This window comes from Alternaria rosae, assembly GCF_020736505.1.
Source record: "Alternaria rosae strain MPI-PUGE-AT-0040 chromosome Unknown BKA58scaffold_14, whole genome shotgun sequence".
NCBI lineage: Eukaryota > Fungi > Ascomycota > Dothideomycetes > Pleosporales > Pleosporaceae > Alternaria > Alternaria rosae.
In genome coordinates, this window is record NW_025763583.1 from 337,351 (window position 1) to 351,141 (window position 13,791).

At 52.6% G+C, this 13,791-nt stretch overlaps 5 protein-coding genes across 5 annotated transcripts; 3 read left to right on the forward strand and 2 right to left on the reverse strand.

Annotated features, from left to right (window-relative positions):
• Positions 1–616: 616 nt before the first annotated feature.
• On the forward strand, positions 617–4,813 carry BKA58DRAFT_395043 (uncharacterized protein). The gene has a single exon (XM_046171248.1). The coding sequence runs from the start codon at positions 648–650 to the stop codon at positions 4,560–4,562; it is 3,915 nt and encodes a 1,304-aa protein (XP_046020001.1). The 5' UTR covers positions 617–647; the 3' UTR covers positions 4,563–4,813.
• A 58-nt stretch (positions 4,814–4,871) lies between these two features.
• Positions 4,872–6,635, forward strand: BKA58DRAFT_395044 (uncharacterized protein). The gene is made up of 3 exons (XM_046171249.1): positions 4,872–5,041; positions 5,213–5,404; positions 5,516–6,635. Exons 1-3 carry the CDS (start codon positions 4,907–4,909, stop codon positions 6,305–6,307), a joined length of 1,119 nt encoding a protein of 372 aa, XP_046020002.1. The 5' UTR covers positions 4,872–4,906; the 3' UTR covers positions 6,308–6,635.
• Positions 6,636–7,041: 406 nt separating this feature from the next.
• On the forward strand, positions 7,042–8,085 carry BKA58DRAFT_450671 (uncharacterized protein; the record flags this gene model as incomplete). Its single annotated transcript, XM_046174358.1, has 1 exon — positions 7,042–8,085. A coding segment is annotated over one exon (1,044 nt), but the record flags the coding sequence as incomplete, so codon positions are not given.
• Positions 8,086–9,762: 1,677 nt separating this feature from the next.
• On the reverse strand, positions 9,763–10,605 carry BKA58DRAFT_326184 (anticodon-binding domain-containing protein; the record flags this gene model as incomplete). Its single annotated transcript, XM_046168044.1, has 3 exons — positions 9,763–9,988; positions 10,046–10,423; positions 10,481–10,605. 3 exons carry the CDS (start codon positions 10,603–10,605, stop codon positions 9,763–9,765), a joined length of 729 nt encoding a protein of 242 aa, XP_046020004.1.
• A 572-nt stretch (positions 10,606–11,177) lies between these two features.
• Positions 11,178–13,343, reverse strand: BKA58DRAFT_395051 (6-phosphogluconate dehydrogenase). The gene is made up of 7 exons (XM_046171250.1): positions 13,137–13,343; positions 12,953–12,981; positions 12,861–12,899; positions 12,450–12,810; positions 12,269–12,403; positions 11,364–12,218; positions 11,178–11,314 (listed from the first exon to the last, which is right to left on the reverse strand). The coding sequence occupies exons 1-7, from the start codon at positions 13,179–13,181 to the stop codon at positions 11,300–11,302; spliced, it is 1,479 nt and encodes a 492-aa protein (XP_046020005.1). The 5' UTR covers positions 13,182–13,343; the 3' UTR covers positions 11,178–11,299.
• Between the last annotated feature and the right edge of the window lie 448 nt (positions 13,344–13,791).

Below are 13,791 nucleotides of genomic sequence, written 5' to 3' on the forward strand. Positions count from 1 at the left end.
ACAACCTTGGAAGCACCCGTTCGTACGACCAGGACGTGCTAAAGCCATTCTCAGCGCCTGCATCCCGCCCACCCGCAAACACCTCTCCATCTTCCCATCGCAAGCAATCAATCATCCGTTCCTATGACAAAGCCCCATAATACCAATACACCAAACAAGCAATCCTCTAACTTGACCATCATGCCCCTCCTGCCTCTTCAACTGCGGGTGGCTGGTGTGCCTGCCCCGGTGAGGCTCTGCTGCCTGCCCCATGGGAATGTCGCTACCACAGTCCGAGCGCGATCATCTCCGCGTCTGTCTCTGTTGTCTTTTTCTCTTTACGGAAATGTTTGACTGCCGTCTGAGACTGCATGTTTGATTCTGGTTTCTGGTGTCTTGTCATCTTTGTTGTTGGGGGTTTGACACGCGACCCGCTATGAATCTTTGTTGGTCGCAGTGACTGCAAAAGAGGTGGAATTCACAGCAGCAAGAGTCCCCGTCACCCCCGCATTCATTGCTTTCCGAAAGATCACGAGTGCTGCCTAGGGAGAAGAGAGAAATAGCAGTTTCGATGGTCTCACGGTTTTGAGGCTCTTGCACTACACGCGCGATACTTCACGCATACATCGAAATCTCGCCGACACATTGATTACCATTGCGAGTGCACGATGGAGGCGACGATTGATGACAACATCACGCTAGAAACGCCAAATTCAAAGCGGCGGCGGCAAAGTACACAGAGCACAGGCCCGAGAAGACGAAGCGAACCGAAGATCACCTTGCCGGCGTTAAGTGATTTCGCCAGGTCACATGTCGCAAACTGGACTCCCCCCGTGCCTGTCACGCCCGAATCGGAAGCACTACGAAGCCTGAAGAGTGAATGGAGACGCCAATCTCGCGAAGAGCCCATATACGATGGGTCAAAGTCCGAGAAGCAACTTCTGATTGTGGACCTGCAAGATTACGAGATCTATCGAACACCGGAGAGCGAGTGCAGGGCCTATGAGCTGACGAGCTTGCATTATTTGGAGGTTTCGATCGCAAAGAAGTTGTGCTTTGATGGCTTCATCTGCTTGGGATCGACCAAACACTACGTGCATGCAGTACCAATCCAGGATAGCTCTGTCGATGGCTACGGAGATGATGAGAACTCTGGTGTTACTACTCACGTACAGTCTACGTTTGCGAGTAAAGACAAGCAATACGACATCTGGTACAGGCTTGCTAAGCCTGCACCCGGCTACAAAGATTTTCAGAGATCGTTCCTCTGGGTAGCACAATTGGGAAAGCACATCATCGACTACGTGGACAGCCAAACCGTGGGCTCTGTTGGACTGAACGACTTCCACGAAGACTTCTATCAATGGCTCCCACTCCGCTTTGGCCAATGCGCGGACTTTCAGCAGTGGCATACTGCTTTTAGACGCCAAACTGATTTTCGCGTCGCCGTACATGCCTACATCGAGTACTTCTACAACCAGGCCTTTAACCTTTCGAACTCGAAACAGCTGCTTGCTCATCCACTCTGGAGCGAGTGCATGGCGAAAGGTTTAACAGCAGTGAAGGCGCAGAAGCAGATCATTGAGCACACCATCGCTACGCCGGAGGTCTACGATTGCTTCAAGGACATGTATTTCGGTGAGCAGATCCAAAAACAACGACCAGTCGACACAGTTCGTATCGAACAGGAGCGCAGGAAGCGTAGGCTTGGGTTCGCGAAGAACCCGTCGGCACAGCGATCGACCACCCCGCGACCAAACGCCTGTCAGCCGTATGGTAACTTACCAGTGAGGGTTGGAGACGTTGTTGCACTCGTTCCTGACGAGACAGACGCAACGGTTTGGCGCAACACGACCTGGGAGTGGCTGGCCTACGTTCAGGCTACGGAGTCCTTGGACAACGGAACGCAGAAGCTGTTCGTACTATGGATTTATCGACATCATGAGACGAACATCTTCAAAGCAAAGTACCCTTATCATAACGAATTTTTCTTGTCAGACAATTGCAATTGCTCCGAACGAGAGCTGTTATCTACAAACATCCAGGGAAAATACAAGGTAGACTGGTCACCATCCACTATCGATTCTCAGCGCTTCTTCATTCGCCAGACATATGTCACTCAAGACAGCGCCTTTATCAGCCTCCGATCGTCACATAAGACTTGCACTTGTCGAAGAGCAAAGAGCACACCCGTCGATGATTACGTTCGAGGCGATACAGTATACCTAGCAAGGACCCGGAACGGAGACATGTTCCTCGATCCGGTTGTCATCCAGCACATCGACCGCGCCAATGGAACTGTTAGAGTGCGAAAGCTACTACGACTTGAACGCGACTGCAAGGGACTAGCAACCAAAGCTCGGCGTCTCAACCTTGTGGCCAATGAGCTTGTCCTTACGGATGAAAACGAGGATGTGTCCGTAACGCGCATACAGAGGCGTTGTTTTGTCAAGTTTGTGTCTAAGGCCGACATTCAGAACGGCCGACTACCCTTCACCTGTAATCGAGGCGGTGCGGGCGATCTTTGGTTTCTGTCCATGGGGTTGGGCAGCGTGGACGGAGAGCATAAGCTTGTCTTCCTCCGAAGTCTTCCCAAGAGCTTCAACGAAGGCCCCGACATGACTTCTCCTGACCCGTTGAGAGGGATGAGCATCTTCAGTGGCGGTGGTTCACTCGATCGAGGTCTTGAAGAGGGGGGTGCAGTTACCTTTCGTTCCGCTGTTGACTTCAGTCCCCATGCCATCCATACTCAGCGGGCAAACTCGAAGAGCCTGGAGACAATGTGTCTGTTCTGTGGATCTGTCGATGACCATTTCGATGCAGCTCTAAAGGACAATAAACCGAACCTTGTTCCTCGAGTTGGAGAAGTCGACTTCATCGCTGCTGGATCTCCTTGTCCTGGGTTCTCGGCTCTCCAGCAAAATATACTCAGCGAGCAGTCCTTGAAAAATGCATCGCGTATCAGTACCTTCTGCTCGTATGTTGATCTATATCGTCCCTTGTACGGTATCCTCGAAAACGTGGTCAACATGGCCTCAATTCGGGCCGGATTCGAAGACCAGAATGTGTTATCTCAGGTTGTTGCTTCCCTCGTCTCAATGGGATACCAGTGCAACCAGTTCATAATGGACGCATGGAGCTACGGCAGCGTTCAGCAACGATCGCGCCTGATCCTTACGATAGCTGCCCCCGGACTTGAGCCGATTGCCCAACCTTGGCACACGCATGCAAGACCATACGAGGAGACTGCCGGAAGAAGCCTCGGTTATTTACCCAATGGGCAACGATTCGGCGAACGCGAGCACTATCCAACGCCCTTTCCGTACGTACCAGCGGTGACCGTCGATGCGGGATTGCCCGACATTGGCAATGGTATCATACAGACTTGTATCCCATTTCCCGATCACCGCTTATCCCAGGTACCAACGCGTAAGCAACGTGCACTGGTCAGATGCATTCCACGACAGCCCCCAGGATGTGATTACAAAGAAGCAGACCGACGCGGTCTTATCCCGACCTCGCTACGAGACCCGAGGACCGATATCGGGAAAGCGTACAGGAGGATCAAAGCAGCGGGACTGGTACCGACTATCACAACAAACATAGTCATCCGCGATTCTCGAAATGGCGCTACATTGCATTGGGATCAACATCGATCTATCAGTGTATTAGAAGCACGTCGTACACAGGGCTATGTGGATGAAGAGCCCATCATTGGTTCGCTTTCGGAGCAATACAAAATTGTCGGCAATGGTGTGGACCGCAAGGTTGCTTTTGCCATGGGTCTATCTCTACTACGGGCAGTTCAGAAGAACGAGTCGGGGTTCACTGCGAACGGGACGACACAGATCTCTTCTGAAGTGATAGACATTACTAGCGATGCCGAGACATCTCCGATTCAGAAGAGTGCTACGAAGCCCAAACCCCAGTTAAATTCACACGATGTGTCAGCAGTCCGAAAGGAGCAACTCCGCAGGAGTTCCAGCCCGGTAGTTGCGATACCCGGACGAGGGAAAACGGAAGGCACTACTGCGAGTATGAACAGTACCCCGGGGCCATCTAGAAGGAATGCGAGCATCTCGAATGGCGCAACAAGCGAATTCTCACAAACTCCCTCTATATCACAGCCTGATGCCTCGGTCACCCAGACCTCTGGTTTCTTCTCCCGACTTTCCAAATCTCTCGCCGCTGGCGCCGGTCAACTTTCTTTATCGAGCATTTCCGATTCTTCCTCTGCCCCGACTTCGTCACCAGCGCCCGTGAAACGCAGTCGAGAAGAGGATGAGGATCCTTTTGCACCAGAAAGCCAGAGCCGCTCACCAAGAGAGCGACCAAGGAAACAGCCACGTGTCAGCGAAACGCCATCGGCACAAGACGTAATCAAGAGTGAAACGGAACCTCGTAGGAGGAAGTCCGTGTTCTCGCATCGAAGCGGCAGCGTAAGTTCTACGAGCTCGAGCAAAACTCGTTATACTCGTAATTCAGGGCTGTCTGTGGAGTATGTCCCGAAGAACTGGAATAAGAGAGCTGAAGTAGAGACACGTGAATATATCTTTGAAGAGGAGTTTATCCAGGCTGATTAGCAGATCTGACATGTTGGTGGAAGAGTTGAGGAGCGATTTTGGAGATGGCGGGTCATCTCTGGCTGTGGACCAAGTAGCTGGACCACGCGTTGCGAATACCCAATATTTTGGCAGTGAATCGATATCTAACAACCATCGTGTGGATTTCTGTAACTCGAATCAACATGTGAAACTTCGCAATACCACTTATGACCACCATCTTGTAATGCATCTACTCATAGTGATGCATTCCACATCCGGACTAGTGCGGCTCTATTTGCGCCCGCCCGATCTCGCCAAAATGCGGGACAACGTTTTTAGGGAACAACGACCAACCCCACGATTCATAGTCACCAAACCCAAACATGAAAATTACGGAGTCGACCGAGATTACGCTACCAGCGGCGTATGACGCTCATGTACATCTTCGCGATGGCGAGATGTCGCAGCTTGTTACGCCTACGATTCGTAAGGGTGGTGTGAATCAGGTGTATGTTATGGTGAGTTTGGTAGACTTCGTATTCCAAGCAGAACGTTAGTTTCTATCTTTGTTTCTGTCACGGTCATTTCGTTCTCCGTTGTTCTCGGTTTCTATCTATACGTACTTCCCAATCTCTTCTCAACACAGCATCTTTGTTACGTTTCTCTAACCCATCTTATCATCACTGTAGCCCAACCTCGTCCCGCCTATCACATCAGTGAAGCAGTGTCTCGAGTACCGCGACAGGCTTCGTGCTATTGAGCCGAATGTGGATTACGTCATGTCGCTGTACCTACACGAGGATATCACGCCTGAGGTCATTCGTGAAGCGAAGAAAGCGGGCATTACGGGTGTCAAGTCTTACCCAGCTGGAGTTACTACGGTAAGTGAAGTCCTGCCCATTGACCCTCAAACCATGCAAACCGGTAGAGGGATAGGGGAAGCGCGAAGCGAAAGACTACTCGCACGAAAGACGGACTGACCCTTTCCCTAGAATTCTTCCTCCGGCGTCCTCTCCTATGAACCCTTCTACCCCGTCTTCGCCGAAATGGAGAAACAAAACATGGTTCTAAACCTCCACGGTGAAGTCCCGTCCACCCCACCAAACACGCACGTGACGACAACCAAAGACAGCAAAACAGGCGCCATCACCATCCTCAACGCCGAACCCGCCTTCCTCCCCACCTTCTTCTCCCTGCACAAGAAGTTCCCCAATCTGCGTATCATCCTCGAGCACTGCAGTACCGCTGCTGCTCTGGAAGCCGTACGCTCCTGCGGGCCATCTGTCAGCGGCACTATTACTGCCCATCATCTTAGTCTTATTATTGACGATTGGGCGGGGGATCCATTTTGTTTCTGCAAGCCCGTTGCTAAGACACCCGAGGATCGCGACGCTTTACTCCGCGCCGTGGTGCAAAGCAACGGGAAATTTTTCCTCGGCACGGATTCCGCGCCGCACCCTAGGGGCAAGAAGAGGGGCGAGGATAAAGTTGCTGCGGGTGTGTTCACGCAGCCGTATGCATTGGGATACGTCCTAGATGCGCTCGAGGTGGGAATCAAGAGGGGAGTTGTCAAGGAGGAGGAGGTGAGCCAGGAGGTTCTAGAGGGCTTCTTTGGCGGGTGGGGGAGGGCCTTTTATCAGATTGAGGATGAGAAGAAGGAGAGGGTTGTGTTGAGGAAGGGCAAGGAGACGGTGGTGGATGTTTTGAGGAAGGAGGGGGGTGGAGATGTTGAGGTCGTGCCGTTTAGGAAGGGGGAGGTTACTTGGGGGGTAGAGTGGAAGTGAGGGTTTGTCTGAACCATGGCTGGGAGATGAGAGGATATCTTCCGCGTAGTGTGGATTGACGTCGGTCACAAACATAGTGTCATCAGTGACAATCTTTCCATCTTCAGACATCAAAGTCTTCTCCACTATGCCAAGTTCGTTGTCAGCTGAAGCAGAAATTGGCGGTGAAAAGTGAAAGGCCAGTATGATTCTGCAATTCTAGATCTTTGTCAGCAGGCGGAGACATCGATCTCGGATATCTTGTAGTGCACAGCACTAGAGAGTAGTGCCTATGACACCGAGCTCCTCGAACGAGTTCTATCACGTCGTAATATCTTGATATGCCTACGTTGAGTTCATGCTCTCAAGTAACATCATGTCTTAGCCTCATGATACGCCTACATGACGCCTGTACAGAGTAGAAGCAGTGCGTGATCTCCCATGTAGTCCTTAACTTTATATCTTAGATTCCCTACACTGATCCCAATTGCCATATCGCCGTCACGCTCTCTTCCACTCTCACATACAGCTCCCCGCTCCTCTCTCTCTGCCGAACTGACGGTGAACGTAAGCAGTGAGCCGCACTTTTCACCGCCAAGACAGCATCGAGCGTTTGCATCCACGACGCCATAACGAAATTTTTCGTGCCGATGCGTTTTGAGCTTCTTCAGCAACACCCACTGATTACACTTGTAAGTATTCTCTCTTTCCGTTACCGCATCAATGTCTTTGCATACTACATCAATTCTAGCAGCTCTTTATGTCACCTCATCTCACTCTCTACCCCCTACATTTACCCCAGTATCTCACTCCCCTTCCTGTATCTCGCTATCTACCGCCTACATCCACCCCAACACTTCCTCCCACACCCCCCAGATAACCGCGTAGTCACCATGACTACCGCCATCGACGCCACGATCCTCTCCTTCGCGGCAACGTCGCCGGCATGGCCCGCCATGCCCTCCCTCGCGACGACCAACCTCGGTCGCGACATCGCCATCGGAGTCCTCGCCATAGAGGCAAATCAAACCCGCCTGCGGGCTTTACTTCCAGAACAGCTTGCTACGGCCAACGAGCTCGAGGAGCTTGAGACGATTTCCGGTGAGTTGAAACTTTGCGTGCAGAGATTTGAAGCGTTTCTGATGAGGTGGGATGGGGAGATCTTAGGTTTGGGTTTGGAGGAGGGGGAGGTTTTGGAAGGGGAGGAAGATGAGGAGATGGAGGACGACGACAATTCGCTTTCACCACCACCACCACCACCCTCACACGGGCACATCCCTCGTCCCATCGTACATATCGACCCCAACACCATCAGCGTAGGCGACATCGGATGGGCGCCACTCCCCCGCATGGCAGCCACCTCGCGCCCCTGGTTCGTCCCGTCGGAGTACGGCCAAATCTGCATCAAAGTCTATCCGTTCATCATCGTCAAGAAGATGGAAGACTGCATGATTGGCGTAGTTATCTCGACTGCCAGAGGCAATGGCCTCGCCAACAAGACGGCGTCGCTTCGTGCGCGCAGCACCTACGTCGTTGGAGCCAATTTCAGAGGCTACAGCGATGTCTCTTACGGTGAGGGCATGGGACCCAAGGGCATGAATCTGGAGGTGGATCAGACGCAGGCGTATGTGCCTCGGTTTGGTGCCTTCGTGGACGTGTTGGACACGTACCAAATCCCGTACAACACGAGGTGGAAGCCAGAGGGGCGCCTGACGTACACCAGCCCGGTAGACTTGGGACGGATGAGATACGCAGTGCTGAAGAAGGATGCGCTGGGGCGTCGAGTTTGGGAGTGGTGAGTTTGGGGGAGGCGTTTGGGGACTACAGCATGTTTTGAAGCGTTTTGTATATTAGTACAAGGTAGCGTAATTGGCTTCGCGTACTTTCTACTCAGCGAGTAAAAGACTTGTCCTGCTATGTATTCATCAACTACCTTTTTGCCATGTCCGTGCACACACCTGCGACGCTTTGTATGTCTCAGACCTATTTTACAATATTCCTCCATATCCGTGCTACTGCTTGTAGTTCCCTGAAGCTACTGCAATCCGCTATGATTCGTTCCTGAGATTCAAGATAGCCGTTCTTGTTTATAATCCTCTTGATCCCCCGTTCCCGTTCACGTTCCGACAAGCCGATAGGACGTGGGATAGGACAATGACGATGCTCCAAAAGAGCATCTACTTGTTCGCGGATCTCGTCACTCAGTACTCTGGCATCGACCAGCATTTCTCCCTCTCTTGACGAATTGAAACACCTTGAGTCTATGTCGTTTGACCAGGCATGATGGTCCGAATTCCTACATACTCTGACGTGCCAGATGAAATTATGATATATTCGCTGTTTTGTGAGCACAATGTGATGGATACAGGTTGTTACGTCACTTACTATGAGTTCCACTCGATCTCCCTCATTGTAGCGCAACCAATCCTCCACGACGGCTTCGGTGCCCATGCTTCTGCCGGTGTATGCACGTTTGAATTCGTCAAGCCTGTGAACAGGGTATAAGTGTTCACGCCGAATCATACCACTCCTTTCAGACACATTCTCGGACGGTTCAGTAGTGCCGAACCACCACTGCGCATCTATCTTCTGTAATCTGTGTATCCGATCGTGTGGATCGTAACTCAGCTTCCCGGGGTCTTGAGTAGAATAGCTTTGGGTACAAATAGCTTGTACGCTTGCAACGTGGGGATTCCTCCAGGCCCTATCAACCGGATCACTGATAAGAGCAATCTCAGGCCTGTTAGCAGCTGAGTCTTCTTCTGTGCTTGACGGGTCGGTATCAAAGTCCGGGTCGCCAAACGTTGCAGTTGTAGAATGATTAGTGATTATGCTTGCATTGTCGAAATCAGTATTCAACCGGTGACTCATGGCAGCGTTGAAAGCTCTGGAGTATACTCCGGATTCAAAAAGGGCAGATTCGAAGTCTCGTTCGGAAGAGATGTCAGTAGGACTGGGAAGGGTTGAGAGATTGCTCAAGAGATTACTAGCGGGTTGAACGGGTGCGTCTGAACAAGACTGCTGTTACAACCTAGCGATGAGGTATAAAGAAGAACGTCCTAATTGCCACCAGAAAGAGAAGGAGGCTTTCAGCTGCAGCCTGCTGTTTGACGTGTGGTTCTATTACCTCCAAACTTCCGTGGTCGTCAATATGCTTATTCCCGTGCTCGTGCGTCCGTCGGGATCCTGTCGTAGACGTCAAGTTGAGCTATCGCGCTTACATCACACGGCGCGGAAAGCCGTGGCTTTTGAACATTTTGTGAATTTCTGGAATGCCTACTGTGCCATACGGTATAGCATATCTACCGTCGAGCACCCTCCCATAGAATGCATGACTGCTACCATCATTACATATTTCTTCCAGGCTTGATATCCCACACGACGAACGAGACCAAGCCTTCCAGTCAGCGATAGGCTCTTTGCGGATAAGATTCACGTCAAGTAGTCCGTCGCCAAAGCCCGGGGCTGACGGGGCTCTAACCTCCCTTCCTAGGGGCGTTGGGCACAGCCACCGGAGCGCGAGCTACTCCTCCCGCAGACGCGCCCTTCTTACGCTGGTAGAAGCGTTCAACGACCTTGCGAACGTGGTTCTCGGCCTGGACTTTATCGGCGGGTGCTCTGATGCTGTCGAGCGTGTATGGGGCTTGAATAAGGACGGAGTCGCTAACGACAATCTGTGTGTCTGCCCACCGGGTAGGTAGACTGTAGTTCACATGTCAGCTCTGATACCTCACATCTGCCAGCTCTGATATGACTCACGTTCTCGAAATAGCATCGAACAACTCCTGTGCTTCAGCACTAACACCCTTGCCCTTCTGCATATCCTTCTTCTTCATCTCGCGGATGGTCTGGTCTTCGCGGGCTTGCAGCGCGGCCAGATCCACCTTAGAGATGCTGGGGAGTGCGCCATCGAACCCTGCTGCGGATTCAGCTGCCCGCTCTCCTGTGCCGATGATCTCGAATGACTCGATGTGTGCGAATGGGATGATGTGATAGTCGCCGGGCTGACTGAAGATGGAGGCAGAGGGGTTCGGTGGAGCGGGCGCGGTGTTGATGGCTATAGCGTGGGTGAGGTTGCAGGCCGTGAAGAGGGTGCCCTCGAGGACGTTCTTGCCAGGGGCACATGTTACTTTGATGCTGGAAACTATCAGCTACTATCCCAGCGGTGATACGATTCAGACGAGCGGAACGTACCGTGACCCAACAGCCTTGTACAGATCGGAATCGGCGCCAATGACATCTTTGTTCGATCCAGGGCCGGCTTTTAGGTTCGGAGTCGCAACCTTGCCCGCAACGCTATTGCGCTTGTTGTCCGCCATGGCCTCCTGCTCTTGTGTGCCTCGTCTAGGCGACTGTGTATTACAGGCGGCGGAGGCTAACGTGTTGCTCCGCTACAATTGATCTCGTCAGCACCTAGTCCCTGCCCAGATCTACGACTGAGGACCTAATGCCAGAGACTCATACAAGCAGTGAATATACAATCCAAAGGAATGAAAGAAATGAAAACGCGACGACGCACGCGCGACCGGGTCGTAGGGCAGCGCTGGCGTGGCGGAGCTATCGGAGCTCGAGGCGGGTGGGTTGGTGTTGTCCTGATGCGCTGCAACTTTCCGTGGTCGCGATGCCAAGCCTTTACGCAGGGCGCTTGCCGCTGGGCCAATGATACCGTGTACCTAAGTATGTCTCTGGAGGCGCTTTCCGTCCCGAGTGTATCCTAATTGCTGGGAAGCCGATGCGCGTGCGACCTCGTAACAATGTTCATTTCATAGTGGGGTGGCTCGTCAAGGGTCTACCTGGAGGTACGCGACGATCAACGCTAACTTCAGCTAGCGTAACAGTAACAACACAGCGGTCACGCTGAGCTTCAAACAATCACCAGCACATGCAGATATTGGTCATGCGAATCGTTATATTCATTCTAGATTCGAGGTATCTCAGTTTTCACGTTCGTCATAAAACATGAACTCGGGGCAGCCCTCTGCTCCCGTCTAATAAGCAATGGATATCCCCTTTTTAAGCGTTGTAGGTCTGGCGAAATGTTAGTATTATCCAGATTGTGGACTTGCATGAAACTTACAGAAGCAGAGATGTTTCCACCCCTTCCGGTCCAGTTGACGTGGATGTCCTGGCCCTCCTTGTAGGTCTCGTTGGCGTACTCGGGCTTGATCCTGAAGGTGTGGGCACCGAAGTAGTCACGCTGCGCCTGCAACAGGTTGGCGGGCAGGTCCTTGGCGCGGTATCCGTCGTAGAAGCTGAGAGCGGTGCTGAAAGCAGGGGTGGGGATACCCCAGAGAGCACCCTTGGAAACGACGTCTCTCCACCCGGACTGAGCCTTGTGGATAGCCTTGCTGAAGAAGTCGTCGAACAGCAAGTTCTCGAGCTCGGGGTTCTGGCGGTAAGCCTTGGTGATCTCCTTCAAGAAGACGGAGCGGATAATGCATCCACCGCGCCACATGAGGGCAATCTCGGGCTTGTTCAGCTTCCACTTGTACTCTTTGGCGGCGTTCTGGATCAGCATGAATCCCTGGGCGTACGAGATGATCTTGGATGCGTAAAGAGCCTGCTCGAGGTTGTCGATGAATGCCTGGCGGTCGCCAGAGAAGCTGGGGGTGGGGCCGTCCAAAAGACCGGCGGCACGGCCACGCTCCTGCTTGAGCGAACTCAGGCAACGAGCGAAGACAGCCTCTCCGATCAGAGTAACGGGCATACCGAGGTCGAGCGCGTTGATGGCGGTCCACTTTCCGGTACCCTTCTGACCAGCAGAGTCCATGATCTTCTCAACGATGGCAACACCATCGTCGTCGTTCTTGTACATGATGTCACGGGTAATCTCGATCAGGAATGAGTCGAGAACGCCCTTGTTCCATTGTGTGAAAACGTCGCCAATCTCCTTGTTGCTCATGCCGAGACCGCGCTTCATGATGTCGTAGGCCTGTTTCTTGTCAGTCACTTGTTTCGTTCCGTACGGCCATTTCGTCTCACCTCGCAGATCAACTGCATGTCACCGTACTCAATACCGTTGTGGACCATCTTGACGTAGTGACCGGCACCCTCGTCACCAACCCATTGGCAGCAGGCCTCGCCGTCGGACTTTGCGGAGATGGACTGGAGGACATCCTGAACATTGTTAGACTTGTCCTACGCACTTTTTCCGAACACCTACCTTGATGTATGGCCAGGCCTCCTCGTTACCACCGGGCATAATGCTGGGACCGTAACGGGCACCCTCCTCTCCTCCAGAGACACCAGTTCCGACGAATCGGATGCCCTTGGACTTGAGGTAGTTTGTGCGGCGGTTGGTGTCGGGGTAGTGGGAGTTACCACCGTCGATGATGATGTCGCCCTCCTCGGCACCTCCCTCGAGGAGGAGCTCGATGAAGTCGTCAACGGGCTTACCGGCCATGACGAGCATCATCATGCGGCGGGGCTTCTTGAGCTTGGAAACGAACTCCTTGATGGAGTGGGCGCCGACAATGGACTTGCCCTTGGCCTCATCGTTCAGGAAACGGTCGACCTTGGCAACGCTATCTTCCTGTCAGTGTGTGTTGGCGGCGCGGTGTATCGAGGCGCTTACGTTCGGTTGAAAGCAACAACGGTGAAGCCGTGGTCAGCACTGTTTGATGTTAGTATTGCTTTGGTATGGCTATGACGTTGGTTGTGACTTACGCGTTGAGGATCAAGTTCTGGCCCATGACCTATGTCAATAGTCAGCATGGCTTGCCTCTTGATACATTGGGGGTGAATGTCTCCGGATAATTCGCGCTTCCACTCAATGGCTGACAGGAAGGTGCGAAGACGCGCACTTTCTGCTGCACATTTCGTGGACGCGATCGGGATATGGAGTACTTACGGCCAGGCCGATGAGGCCGAAATCTCCGACGGGCTCAGAAGACATGATTGCTGTTCTCGTGTAGGTGTAGGTGGGTGGATGAGAAAGTGTTGGCGGGGTAGAATTGCAGCGACCGGGCGTGCAATACGAGGGCAATTGAGGCTTATAAAGCGGGAGATGGTCAAGAGAAGGAAGAAGAAGTCTGGTGGGGGTCGTCAAGATATGTACGCGGAAAGTCTTTGGAACAAGCGGGGCACACTACTATTGCATCAATGGCACGTCCCACCACCATATCCCAGCATCACGCTGTTGACGGAGCATAGCTTCGGCCGCGGCGGTAAGGTATGTCATACAAGCCACTGTTGCCAATTCCGTCTTGTAAACGTTTGCACTGCTGCCGATATGATTGCTGAACATGGCTTCGCATGATTAGAAAGCCGCCGTCGCATCGGACGGCCTGGACACGGGTGGGTTTGCGCATGTGGTTGCAGATTCCTACGAAGACTACATTCACCATTGATGTCGATTTTATCCTAGCAGACTAGCGACGCAAGCAACAGTCCCAACGGCGTCGCGGTCAAATGCGGCTGCTTGTGAGGCCCCTCCGTCTCAGCCTTAACACAGCATTACGCAGTACGGATGGAGGGGCAGCGTGCAGGGATCACCGGATACGCTA